The sequence below is a fragment of the Nicotiana sylvestris genome, chromosome 5, assembly GCF_000393655.2.
Source record: "Nicotiana sylvestris chromosome 5, ASM39365v2, whole genome shotgun sequence".
Lineage (NCBI taxonomy): Eukaryota > Viridiplantae > Streptophyta > Magnoliopsida > Solanales > Solanaceae > Nicotiana > Nicotiana sylvestris.
In genome coordinates, this window is record NC_091061.1 from 141,234,242 (window position 1) to 141,247,709 (window position 13,468).

Below are 13,468 nucleotides of genomic sequence, written 5' to 3' on the forward strand. Positions count from 1 at the left end.
CATCACAGATGCGGAAATTGAGGCTTAAGTGATGGCCGCAGAAGCGGCGCTTGGGACCGCAGAAGCGGTTACGCAAGAGCGAGTACTGGACCGCAGGTGCGAAAAGCCTGGGCCAGAAGGTATAAAAGGATTCCTTCGCAATTTTTGAGTTGTTCTTCACCATTTCAAGTCGATTTTGGAGCTTTTGAGAGATTTTGAAGAGGGATTCAAGGTATAACGTCTGGAGGTAAGATTTTTGAACCTAATAATCGACCCTAAGGCATTATTTCAGTGATTTGGCCTAAGATTAATGGAAATTAAGGGTTAAAAATTGGGGATCAGGGTTTGGTATTGGACACCTTGACTTGAGGATTTGAGGGGCCATTTGTGGTCGGATTTTGGGAATTTTGATATGTATGAACTCGTGGGGAGATAAGGAATCTATTGATGTAAATTTTATCGAATTCCGAGACATGGGCCCGGGGGTCGGGTTTTGGTTAATTTCGGGATTTATGTTGTAAATTGATTATTTTCGCATGGGCTTCGCTTCCTTAGCATATTTTGACGTCGTAATTTTGATTATGGATAGATTCGACGCGAGTGGTGGCCGATTCGAGGGGCAAAGGCGTCGTGGGCTATAGTTTGGACTAGATTGAGGCGAGTAATGATCGTAAATATTGTCTTGAGGTATGAAACCTCGGATTTCACATCGTTGTGTTATATTGAGGTGACGCACACGCTAGATGACGAGTATGGGGTCGTGCACCATTGGGGATTGTGACTTAGTCCATCCCAAATGGCTCTTTTACCACATATTTGATTGAAAACTGTTTGTTATCATCATGTTTTGGGCTGAATGCCATATTTGGGCCTCGTGCCAACTATTTGGACCCTTCGGGATTTTTTACTGCTATTTCCTTATTGTTTTGATTTTATATCTGTACTCAGTCATGCTATACTATACTATTTTCATAACTCAACCATGTTTACTCTGTTTTAATATTTTAAATGATATTTTGGGTTGAACATCATATTTTTACTGTGCCCGAGTGTGTTTTAGAGATTTCTGATTGAGTAAGGCTAAGGACCTGTGTGGTGAGAATACTTTTGGGTCGGGCTGCACGCCGAAGCAGTGATACACTAATTTATGATTATGAGGCCGAAGGCCTGAGATTGTACACCACGAGGTGGCTTGTTGATATGAGGTCGAGAGCCTATTGATTATACCACGAGATGACTTGATATTGTGCTTGGGCCGTAAGGGGCCCCTCCCGGAGTCTGTACACCCCTAGTGAGTGCCGATACCTATTGTGATATGAGATATAGCCCGAGGGGCTGGTGTTGTCCCATATTATTGCCCGAGGGGCTGATTCTATTGACATTATGTCCAAGGGGCGAATTTTATGTGTTTATCTATTCTAGCTGCTTTTCGTTTAATTATTTAACTGTTAAAAAGGTGTTTTAAAGAAGCTTATTTTGAACTAAGGCGACTTTATATGTTTTCACTGTTTCATTGCTTTTTATTGGTTTTACACTGCTTCTTCATAGCATGTTGATGTGTTTTTACGTGATTTCTTATTGCTCAGTCTTGATTTATCACTCAGTGAGTTGGAGTACTCACTTTACTCCCTGCACTCTGTGTGCAGATTTAGGCGCTTCAGGTCCTGCTAGCGCGGGTTGATAGTTTCCAGCAGATATTCGGAGTCCACTAGGTAGCTGCTCGGCGTTCGCAGCCCAGTGTTTCTCCCTCCTATTTTATTTCTCTTGTCCTAGTTATGTAATAGATTGTATAAACTCTTTCAGACTTGTAAAATTATGATAGATGCTCATGACTGGTGACACCCCGATGTCGGGCTGTGTCTATTCTGTAAATTGTATTGTTTCACTATTTATTTGGGATTTAATTATGTTAAAGTCTTAAATTATTTTATTTTAATTGCTTAAAATGAATTGGATATTGTGTCGGCTGGCCTTATCTTCACGAGAGGCGCCATCACGACTGGGTCTGGGTTTACGGTCGTGACAAGAAAAAAAGAAAAAGAAAAAGGAGATAGAAAACAAAGTTGAAAGGAAAGTAAGTAATAAAGGTCTATTCCAGTAATTTATCCCAAATTAAATTGAGACTTTAAGTAAATACTACCCAAGACGTATTTTTCTAAAGTTTTAAGAGTTTAAAGAAGCGTAGATCATTCAAAATTACCTAAATGTGTCATATTACCTAGCTTAGAATATAGATTCCAAAGTATAGTAGAAACCTTATAAGGGAATGTTTGGTGCCAAAATTTTATGTTGACTTTTGAAAATTTGTGTCATATAAAACGGATACAGAAGATGTTAACCTTGCAATAGTAACGGTGTTCCAACATTTTGCACGTACCTCATGTGAATTTCTTTTCTTGAGCCAAGAATTTGTTCAAAACATTCTTTCTAACTTTCTAAGATAGGGGTAAAGTCTACGTACACATTACCCTTCACTGATCATACATTGGAGAATATACTAGATATGTTATTATTATTATTACTATTATTATTGTATTTTCATCCGAATTGATTTATCCTAAAAGTTTGGACGGTGCAACAAAAAACTAAAAGGGTTTCTTAGTCAGTACCTGAAGGAATATTTAGGAGAAGACTGATGAAGAATTTTCTGTGTATTTCATTTGCTTCCTTTACATGTATATATACAAAATAAAAGAATGAAAATCTGTTACTCTACTTTACACGTGTCCTATCTCTATTTGTATATCTACAACTTTCTAGCTAAAAGAATAATCACTACTGTGTATTTATTTTCACTTAGTCACGTGCTGAACAAGCACTAAAGAAACTACTGTGTAAGGAATCCAAAGTGGACAGCTGTATTGAATAAAACGTTCCTAATTAAATCAACCATGATTTTATGAATGGTCCTGATCTTTAGATGAGCCTTGCATTTGGACGGTTGGGATGCAATTCATTAAAAAGAGAATAAGAAGAGTCTTTTGACCAAAGTCTGAATCTGCTTTGTTAAGACCAAAGTTCATTAGGTTCCACGTCTTGTCTCTTCTTCTTCCTCCATAGTTATTTCAGCCATGGCGTCTGGTAGTACAGCTCCAACACCCCCCCTAAAGTTGGAGGGAGGTGTAACCACACCCAACCTGGTGATAATGGAGCTGTGTGCCGGTCCAGTGAGTGGTTTAGTGAAGATGTCGGCGATTTGAGCTCGAGAAGGAATATACAAAAGAGAGATGATGTCGGCCAGAAACTATTGCCGAACAAAATCGCAATCCAACTCCACATGTTTAGTTCTCTCGTGAAAGACTGGGTTTTTCGCGATGTGAATGGCTGCCTGACTGTCGGAGAGTAGATCAACAAGAATGGGAGCAAAAATGGAAAGATCGGAGAGCAAGCGGATAAGCCAGGTAACCTCAGTAGTAACTCGACGCATAGATCTGTACTCTGCTTCAGCAAAGGATAATGAAACTGAGGTTTGTTTCTTGGATTTTCAGGAGACAGGAGAACCCCCAAAGCTGATAAAGAAACCGCTGATAGATTTGCGAGTTTGTGGACAAGATCCCCAATCCGAGTCACAGAAAGCAAGGAGCTGATAATCAGGCCTGGAATTCAGAAAAAGCCCCAAAACTTGGGTCCTTGAGGAGATAGCGGAGACAATGAAAAGCAGCATCTAGATGAGGTTGACGAGGTGTTTGCATGAATTGGCTGAGGTGCTGCACTGCAAAAAACAAGTCTGGTCAGGTATGGGTTAGGAAATTAAGTTTTCCTAACAATCGACGATAAAAGGTGGGATCTTGGATGGGAACCCCGATGTTTGCTCTCAATTTCTGGGTGAGATCCAAAGGAGAAGAAGCTGCTCTCATGCTCAAGCAATTGAATTCAGACAAAAGATCTAAGTTAAACCTCCGTTGAGTCAAAATTATGCCTTGTGTCTCCCTTAGGATTTCAAAACCCAAAAAATAATGTGCATCCCCTTGATCTTTTATTTGAAACTCAGAATGAAGGAAAAATTTGAGGGTTTCTTGTTCAGTAGGATCATCCCCTGTAATTAAAAGGTTATCAATCATAGATCGCAACAATTGTAATTCTTCCTGCTGACTTTTTAAAAAACAATGAATAATCATTTAGAGAGTGAGAATAGCCCTTAAAGTTTAGTGCTGCGGTGAGTCCTGCATACCATTGCCTTGAGGCTTGCCACAGTCCATAAAGGGACTTTTTCAAAAGACAAACATGATTGGGTGAGGGTGGTGTAATCCCAGCGGGGAATTTCATAAACACCTCTTCCTGCAAATCCCCATGTAGAAAGGCATTATTCACGTATTGTGACACCTTCCACCCCTTCTTTACTACAATAGCAAGTAGACACCTAATAGTCGTCATCTTGACAACTGTGGAAATAGTCTCAGTGAAATCGATTCCTTCTCTTTAGGTGTCTCCCCTGATAACTAAACGAGCTTTGAATATCTCTAAAGAGCTGTCAGACTTGTACTTTACCTTGTAAACCCACTTGCAAGGTATAACTCTTTTTCCTTTAGGCAGCAGTACAACTTCCCAGGTTTTGTTCAATTCTAAAGCATTTAATTTTTTTTTCCATTGCTTCCTGCCAACCTGGATGTAATACTGCCTGAGAATAGGAAGAAGGTTCAGTAAGATAGGAAGTAGAATTGAGCAAAGACTGATTTGTAGAAGAAAGGGTTGTGAAGGGCAAAACAATTGAATGGGTGGAATGAAACAGGACAGTGTGAGATCTGTGAGGAAAACTGAATTGCACACATAATCTTTGAGATAGGAGGGTGGATTATGTGGTCTAGTGGACTTCCTGACTTCTGGAAGATTTGTAGGAGTAGGTGGTATAGGAGATGAGGTAGATGATGGGGTAGGACTTGTGTCTGTGGTTTAAGGGAAATGGCTTGAGTTGGTTGGGTTAGGAAATGTGGGCATTGAAAGTGAGGGTGAGTTTGGAATATCTGGCTCAATATAAGTATGGTCTGAGAGGTAATCTGCATTTTGGTCTAGGTGTGTGGTGACAGGAAAAAAGGATTTATAGGTTTAGTAGTGGAAGCAAAAGGATACTGATTTTCACAGAAACACACATCTCTGGAAATAGTCACTCTTCTTGTGTCCAATTCTAGAACTTTGTATTCTTTCTGCCCCAATGGATAACCCAAGAACACACAAGGTTTGGCCCTTGGGTCAAACTTACCTCTCCCAGCAGCTAAAGTAGATGCATAGCAAAGACAACCAAAGCATTTCAAAGAATCATAAGAGGGTTCCTGTTTGAATAGAATAAAATAAGGTGTCTTTCCTTTGAGAACCCTAGAAGGCAGTCTATTAATCAAATAGGTAGCAGTCAAGACACATTCTCCCCAATAAGGAGTAGGAAGTTTAGGCTGAAACAATAGGGCCCTTGCAATTTCTAATAGATGTCTGTGCTTCCTCTCAACCACCCCATTCTGTTGAGGGGTTGCCACGCATGAAGTTTATGCAGTATTCCTTGAGAAATTAGAAAAGCTGTCTCCTGAGTGCCTTTCCCAAGCTCAAAGGCATTATCAGACTATATCTTTTGCACTCTTAAACCAAACTGTCTTTCTACCATGATAAGGAAATTTTTGAGAAGACCAAAAGCATTGCTTTTGGTACTCATAAGGAAAGTCCAGACTGCCCTGCTATAGTCATCAACAATAGTCAAGAAATACTTGAAACCATTATAGGTTGTTTCCTTGTAAGATCCCCAAACATCTACATGAATTAACTCAAATGCCCTTATTGATTTAATTTGGCTTAAAGGAAAGGAAGATCTGGTTTGCCTAGCTTTAGGACAAATTTCACAAAAACATTCAGAATTAGAAGGCAAAGAACTAAAACTGAGATGTTTCATTGATGAAAAGGGCAAATGCCCTAACCTAATGTGCCAAAGGCTTACATTTGAAACTGAACTTGCTGAAACAGGAAAAAAAACTGACAACAGATTAAAACTATTTTTTAAAACTGAAACTGGTTCCACACTTGTGCTAGACTTAACTCCACTTGGATTCAAAAGGTATAGTCCATCCCTTGCCTTACCAAAAACTTGTGTCTTCTTCACAAAAGGTACCTGCATCATACAGTGATTAAAAGTGAAGAATAGAATAGAATGAAATTGCAAAAAAAAAACCTGTTAACAAATAATAGATTATATCTGAAACTAAGTACATGTAAAACATTTTCCAAAATGAAGTTAGGCAGAACAGATATTCTTCCTATGTGGGTTACAGTGACTTTGAAAGAATTGGGCAGATTTATGTTTAGGGGGTTTGGCAAGGCTGTCAGGGAAACAAAGGCACTAGAGTCAAAACACATATACTTAGATACACCAGAGTCAATAATCCATGTATTAGTATTAAAAATTGAAAGACAAGTTCCAGAATATCTAGTAATGGTACCAACAACATCATTGGCATTTATGTCAGTTCCAGAGTTGCTTGAGTCTCCTCCCTTAACCTGCTTGATTAATTAAACTAGATGAGTGAACTGATCATGTGAGAGGTGTTGATTGAGTGCTTCATTGTGACTGGTTCCATCAGGTTCTGTTCCTTCAGTTTGGAATGCCCATTGCTTCTAGCCTGTGCTTGATTTTCTCTTGTGAATTCAAAGTCTTCTGGAAATCCTATAGTCCTGTAACAATCATTTAAAGTATGCCCTACTTTCTTGCAATGACTGCATGTTGCATTTGGGTTGAATTTAGCTTTCCTTCCCTTGAGAGTTGTGTTTCTTTGAGTAGTGGCCTTTTGATTTCCAAACTTATGGTTTGCTGATTTTTGATACTGCATTTGAGTTCTTTGCATCTGTCTCATTCCTCTTTGTGCAAAGTTGTTCTGATTTGTTACCATGAAAGATGAAGAGTCTGTGGAGATTAGTGGGTCAGCAAAGGCTTCTTTCTGGCTTTCATCTTGCAAAACTAGGGAATATGCTTGATTGATGGTTGGCAGAGGGTTCATCAACAAGATGGTTCCCCTTGCTTGACCATAGTTGTCATTCAGCCCCATTAAAAACTGAATAAGTCTCTCATCCTCTATTGATTTTTCCAATTTCTGCTTCCCTTCACATATACATAAGCAATTGCACCTTATATCACAGTTGAGGGAGTCTAGTTCATCCCATAGTCACTTCAGTTTTGTAAAGTAGGTTGCTATGTCACTGCTTCCTTGTGTCAACCCTGATAACTCCTTCCTTAGATGATAGAGCTTAGCTCCATTTGACTGTCCAAACCTATGTTCAAGGTTGGTCCAGAGGTCTCTAGCAGATTTAGAGTAAATAACACTGTCTCCTATGTCTTTGGACAATGAATTAAGTAGCCAAGATGTCACCATGTCGTTACACCTGCTCCAAGCCTGAAAATCTGTGGAGGTAAGGGCTGGAGCAGGACAAGCACCATTGATGAATCCTATTTTGTTTTTGGCAGATAAAGCTACGAGTATAGATCATCTCCAGCCTTGGAATCCTCTTCCATCAAAAGCTGAGTTGACAAGAGACATTCCTGGCGTGTTAGAAAAATGGAGAAAATAGGCATGGTTTGAATCGATGGTGCTGTTTCCTGCATTGGTGGTTTTTTCTACTATTGTTTGAGTGTTATCACCCATGATCTAGGATTGATGTGATGATGAAGAATGAAGATGAAAGTGATTTGAAGGATCGAGCATTCACTGCTCAGTAGGAATATTTAGGAGAAGAAGACTGATAAAGAATTTTTTGTGTATTTCATTTGCTTCCTTTACATGTATATATACAAAATAAAAGAATCAAAATTTGTTACTCTACTTTACACGTGTCCTATCTCTATTTGTATATCTATAACTTTCTTGCTAAAAGAATAATTACTACTGTGCATTTATTTACACTTAGTCACGTGCTGAACAAGCACTAAAGAAACTACTGTGTAAAGAATCCAAAGTGGACAGCTGTATTGAATCAATCGTTCCTAATTAAATCAACCATGATTTGATGAATGGTCCTGATCTTTAGATGAGCCTTGCATTTGGATGGTTGGGATGCAATTCATTAAAAAGAGAATAAGAAGAGTCTTTTGACCAAAGTCTGAATCTGCTTCGTTAAGACCAAAGTTCATTAGGTTCCACTTCTTGTCTCTTCTTCTTCCTCCATAGTTCTTTCACCCATGGCGTCTGGTAGTACAGCTCCATCAGTGCCCTTGTTAGTTGCACTAGCAGTATCTTTCTGAAATATACTATCATTTATCTTCATTTTAGCTCCATTTACTTTACCAACTAAACAATTGGTCTGGTAGTCTTTAACATTTTAAAATTTCTAGTCAATCAATTGGTCTGGAAGTCTTTAACATTTTAAAATTTCTAGTCAATTTAAGGTAATACAAAGTACAAGAAAAAAAAAATTCCGTGAGACAATTGCAGATTAAAACAATAAAATATAAATAGAAAACACTAAGAAACCGAAGCTTCAAAATTTAGTGGAAATTCATTTGCAAAAGGTCAAAATGGTGACGATTCTCAGTTAGATTCATCTTACAAACTAACATCTAACAACTAAGAATTATAAATCCTGTACATGTATTACTTAATTACAACCTCATTGAACTCAAAAAAGGTCATCAAAGACGGAACCAAAATTTTAAGTTGATGGATTGTGAAGCACAACGTTTTTTGCTTACTACATTCAAAATAGATGATGTATATATTAAGTGAATTTTTTTTTATATAAATATAGAGTTTGAGGTTTTATCGAACCCGTAATTTTTATTGTGGCTCCGCTCCTACATGTCACACTAGACGCAAGCACATATTTTTCTTTTTTATTTTTTTTATGCTTCTTTTGATTTTTGACGTTTAAACGTATGTCATCCATTAAGTTACATCATATTCTTCCACATTTTAAGATAAGATAAGAATGATTAAAATGATGAAGTAATACATCAGATAAATGAAATTTGTACTTTTACTAAACTCAATGGACATGTGTTTTTTTCTAGTTTCTTGTTAAGAAAAGGACAATCCAACTAATAAATGTGGCTATTGGCGGGCAGGTCAACTAATTTTAATGCCGCATGCATATAAATTTTATCCTTTTCCAATACAAACCTAGGTATCCTCATACGTTTAATTCACTCACTTAATTATCAGTGCAATTTAACTTACTCCCTCCGGTCTAATATAAATAATTTTTTTAGCTGTTTTCACACAGATTAAGAAATTCATCTTTTAATATTAATTAGCAATGAAATTGACCATATTAACCTTTATTATCTCTTCACATAAATATTCCTAACACATACTCCAATACTATTTACTCCAAGGCAATGTAGGAAAAAAATAATTAATTCATTCTTGAAATCTGAAAAAATCACTTATTATGGACCACAAAAAAAGTCAAAAACTCACTTATTTTGGATCGGAAGGAGTATTTACTAATTTCATCCTTTTTAAGCAGTTACTTGTAATTACTTCATCTGTTCTCTTTTACTTGTTTAGATACTAAAAATAAAGATCTTTTACTTGTTACTCCATCCAGTCCACTTTAATTGATTTTTTCCTTTTTTTATGGTCCATAATATTTGATTTTTCCAGATATTGAAAAGGAATTAATTTTTTTTAAAGTTGCCCTTAGAGTAAAGGGCATATGAGTATTTTTTATTTTTTCATTGAACAAATTAAGGTTATGGTCAATTTTATTTTTAATTAATCTTAAAAGGTAGATTCCTAAATATGTGTGAAAATAGCTAAAAAAAAATCAATTAAAGTGGACCGGATGGAATAAATATTAACAAATCATGAGAAATTTATTTTATTTTTTAAAGTTTTATCCTTATAGTTAAATAATCATTTCTCAAACTAATAGAACTACTAGTAGTCAAATTTAAACTTTCAAATTACCATTCATAAGGATAATTTAGTAAAAAAATTAATATTTTGAAATGATCTGATAGTGTAATATCAAACGTATAGAAGGTAAACTACTCATAAACTACCAAAACTAAATGAATTTTCGAAACTTTTCTTTTCCTCAATTAAAATTTAAAACCATTTCTGGTTGGAAGTTCACCGAATGAAAGCGTCATAACTTGAAACCAGCAAACTAATAGTGAAGAAAAATAAACACCACCCTAAAAATAGAATATTTTCATCGCTAGCTATCTTGAAAAATGTATTATAAAAGCAATTAGTCAATGTACTAGTCTTTCAAGAGTGTATATAAGCTAACCATTCTCCCTTTATTTATACTATAGGCACTTTTCTCAGTTTGAAATCTTTCAAGAAATAACCTACAAAATGGCAATAATAGGGTTAGGTTACATTGAAATTTTCTTAGCAATACTATGCTTTTTCTTGTTTCATGGGTTAAAAGATACAAAGGGATATCCAAGAAATTGGCCAATTTTTGGTATGTTACCAGGCACCCTTTATTACATGCAAGAAATTCATGAAAGGGTAACTATGACTATGAGGAGATCAGGTGGCACTTTTTTATTCAAAGGTCCAATATTTGCAAAACTGGACATGTTAGCCACAGTTGATCCAGCAAATGTGCACTACATCATGAGTGAAAATTTCATGAATTTCCCAAAAGGGCCAAAGTTTAGGGAGATTTTCGACGTTTTAGGAGATGGGATTTTCAACGCGGACTTGGATTTATGGAAGATTCAAAGGAAGACGGCTCGTGCTTTGATCACTCACCAACAATTTTACAAGTTTTTGGTAAAGACTAGTCGCGAGAAGGTTGAAAAAGGGCTGATTCCAGTTCTTAATCATGTTTGTCACAAGGGTGTAATAGTGGATTTACAAGATTTATTTCAAAGGTTTACTTTTGACACTACTTGTATATTGGTTACTGGATATGATCCTGGTTGTGTATCTATTGATTTTCCTGATGTTCCTTTCTCAAAAGCAATGGATGATGCTGAAGAAGTAATTCTTGTTCGACATGTCATGCCTGAGGCTATTTGGAGGCTACAAAAATGGCTTGGAATTGGAGAAGAAAAGAAGTTGATTAAAGCTTGGGAAATTATGGACAATGTTATAGGCAACTATATATCCAAAAAACGCGATAAGTTGTTGAAAATGGAACCTGAGTTAAAATTAGAAGACGAGGGGTTTGATCTTCTGACCTTTTATCTCAAGGAAGGTCAGTATATGGGAGTGAATTGTGATGATAAGTTCTTGAGAGACACCATCTTGAACCTAATGATAGCGGGGCGTGACACGACTAGTTCAGCTCTCACATGGTTCATTTGGCTTGTTACACAAAATCCACAAGTTGAAAAGAAACTAAGGGAAGAAATCAATTCAGTTATTCCCAAAGAAGAAGTTGGAAATTGGAGGCTCTTTAATGTTCATGAGTTGAACAAGTTGGTTTACCTACATGGTGCATTATGTGATTCGTTAAGGCTATATCCACCAGTTCCATTCCAGCACAAAGAGCCGCTTCAAGAAGACATGCTTCCAAGTGGTCACAAAGTTCATCCAAAGTTGAAGATTTTGTTTTCCTTGTACGCGATGGGGAGGATGGAATCAATTTGGGGTAAAGATTGTTTAGAATTCAAGCCGGAGAGGTGGATTTCCGAGCGAGGAACTATTAAGCATGAACCTTCATATAAGTTTTTGGCTTTTAATGCTGGACCAAGAACTTGCTTAGGGAAAGAAGTGGCTTTCAATCAAATGAAGGCTGTGGCTGCTACTATCATCCATAATTACCAAGTTCAAGTAGTAGAAGGACACCCTATTAAACCTAATACTTCTATTATTCTCTATATGAGACATGGTTTTAAAGTTAGGATTAGTAGGAGATTGCCTTAGTGATAGTGTAATAGTCAAATTTATGTTTGTTTGTGTTGCTATCTTATTTTGTTTACTACAATAAATAAAGCATGTAAAACTTCTAACAAGAACTTATGTTAGTTTTTCTTTTTGTTATTTTATGCAAATAATTGGTGGATTCTTATCAAGAGTTGATGATGTTTCTTAATTAATTAGGGAAAAACATGAATACCATGCAGTTGTTGAGAATAATGTGGGCAGTATTTAGACATTTAATTTTTGGAAGAAGAATTTAGAATATATCGGACATAAAAGAAGTTGAATTAAGTAAATCTTTTGTGATATTAAAAGAGTAAAGTGCAATAAAGCCCTATAACTTTTAATTAGACAACTTTCACCTTAAAGTAAAATTTTGTAGCAAACGTACGTTAATGTACCACTCAGGTAAATGACGGGTTATAAGTTAATGTTAAAACCTTAAAGGGTACTAGTCTTTATTTTTTTGAGTGAAAATACGAAATATTATTAATAACTAAACATTTGTACAAAGACGAGCCAAATAATTACAAGTAGTAGTAGCAATATTCCTAACAAAACACCTTTTCCACTTTGTCCGAATTCATTTGACGCTCCACAAAATAGGGGGATTAGGTAGAGTAACAAAAACATCTTTCCAGTTACTCGGTGCAAAATTTCTTAATAATCTGCCGCTAATTCGTCGCTAAATGGATTTTTTAATTTAGCTATAAAATTTGTTCGGCACTAATTTTTTTTTTTAATATTATTTTTCTGATTTCCAACTATTAGTTCAATTAGTTTTGTGGAATCAACTTTGATTTTCAAAAAAAGGCTAGTGTAACAACTTAGTCAACTAGTAATATTATATGTTTTGGAGCTAAGTCCGCATGGTATTAAAAAGCGCTACTGGGGTCATACGCATGCTTCTTTATATATTTCGGTGTCTCTCCCATGATTTATTGATGTGAAATTTCCTACAGTGTTAGGCTCAGTTCAAAATGATAGTATCACTAGTGAATTAAGCTCTTACACCTAATACTGAGATTTCGTAAAGTTTGTGACATCTATGATTAGTATGATTAGGAGGCAGTGGGATTTTTGCGGGGTTTGATGGCAGTAAAGAGTTTGTACTTTAAGAGCTTTTGCCTCACTTTGTTAAAGTAGGTGGCATTTGTAAAGTTATAAAGATGATTGTTATTTCTATTTAACCAAGGTTCCAAATGCAGAAAGGAAATAATCATATCATTTATACTAGTTATTAATTAGTTGGGACATGGTTTAATTCCTATTTAACCAAGGTTCCAAAGTGCAGAAAGGAAATAATCATATCACTTATAATAGTTGTTAATGGGGACATGGTTTAAATTTCTAATAGCATCAAGCCAGTGTGCAGGTTATGAATGACATATCCAGAAGACGAACGTAGTTGAAATGAGGATGTTGTGATGGATGTGATTATTACCAAAACATATGAGATTAGGAATGAAAATATTTAGGACAAGATGGGAGTAGACCCTATGGGAAGCGAGGCTAAAAGTGGTTTGAGGATGTGAAGAGGAGATGCACAGATTACCCCAATAAGAAGGTGTGAGAGGTTGGCTTTGATGGGTTTGAGGAGAGGTAGAGGTAGAAGCATTGGGGGAGAGGTAATTAAGCACGTTGGCCCAAGTAAAGGAGAGTTTTGAAGATTGACAAAGGAACTCAGACATGGACCA

The 13,468-nt window shown here is 36.3% G+C and overlaps 1 protein-coding gene and 1 long non-coding RNA gene across 2 annotated transcripts; both read left to right on the forward strand.

The window, feature by feature from the left end:
• The first annotated feature begins 2,794 nt into the window (after positions 1 to 2,794).
• On the forward strand, positions 2,795 to 7,847 carry LOC104211688 (uncharacterized). The gene is made up of 2 exons (XR_011407687.1): positions 2,795 to 3,380; positions 3,468 to 7,847. It is a non-coding gene; the product is annotated as an uncharacterized lncRNA (long non-coding RNA).
• Positions 7,848 to 10,221: 2,374 nt separating this feature from the next.
• On the forward strand, positions 10,222 to 11,855 carry LOC104211681 (alkane hydroxylase MAH1-like). Its single transcript, XM_009760780.2, has one exon. The coding sequence runs from the start codon at positions 10,251 to 10,253 to the stop codon at positions 11,772 to 11,774; it is 1,524 nt and encodes a 507-aa protein (XP_009759082.1). The 5' UTR covers positions 10,222 to 10,250; the 3' UTR covers positions 11,775 to 11,855.
• The last annotated feature ends 1,613 nt before the right edge of the window (positions 11,856 to 13,468 follow it).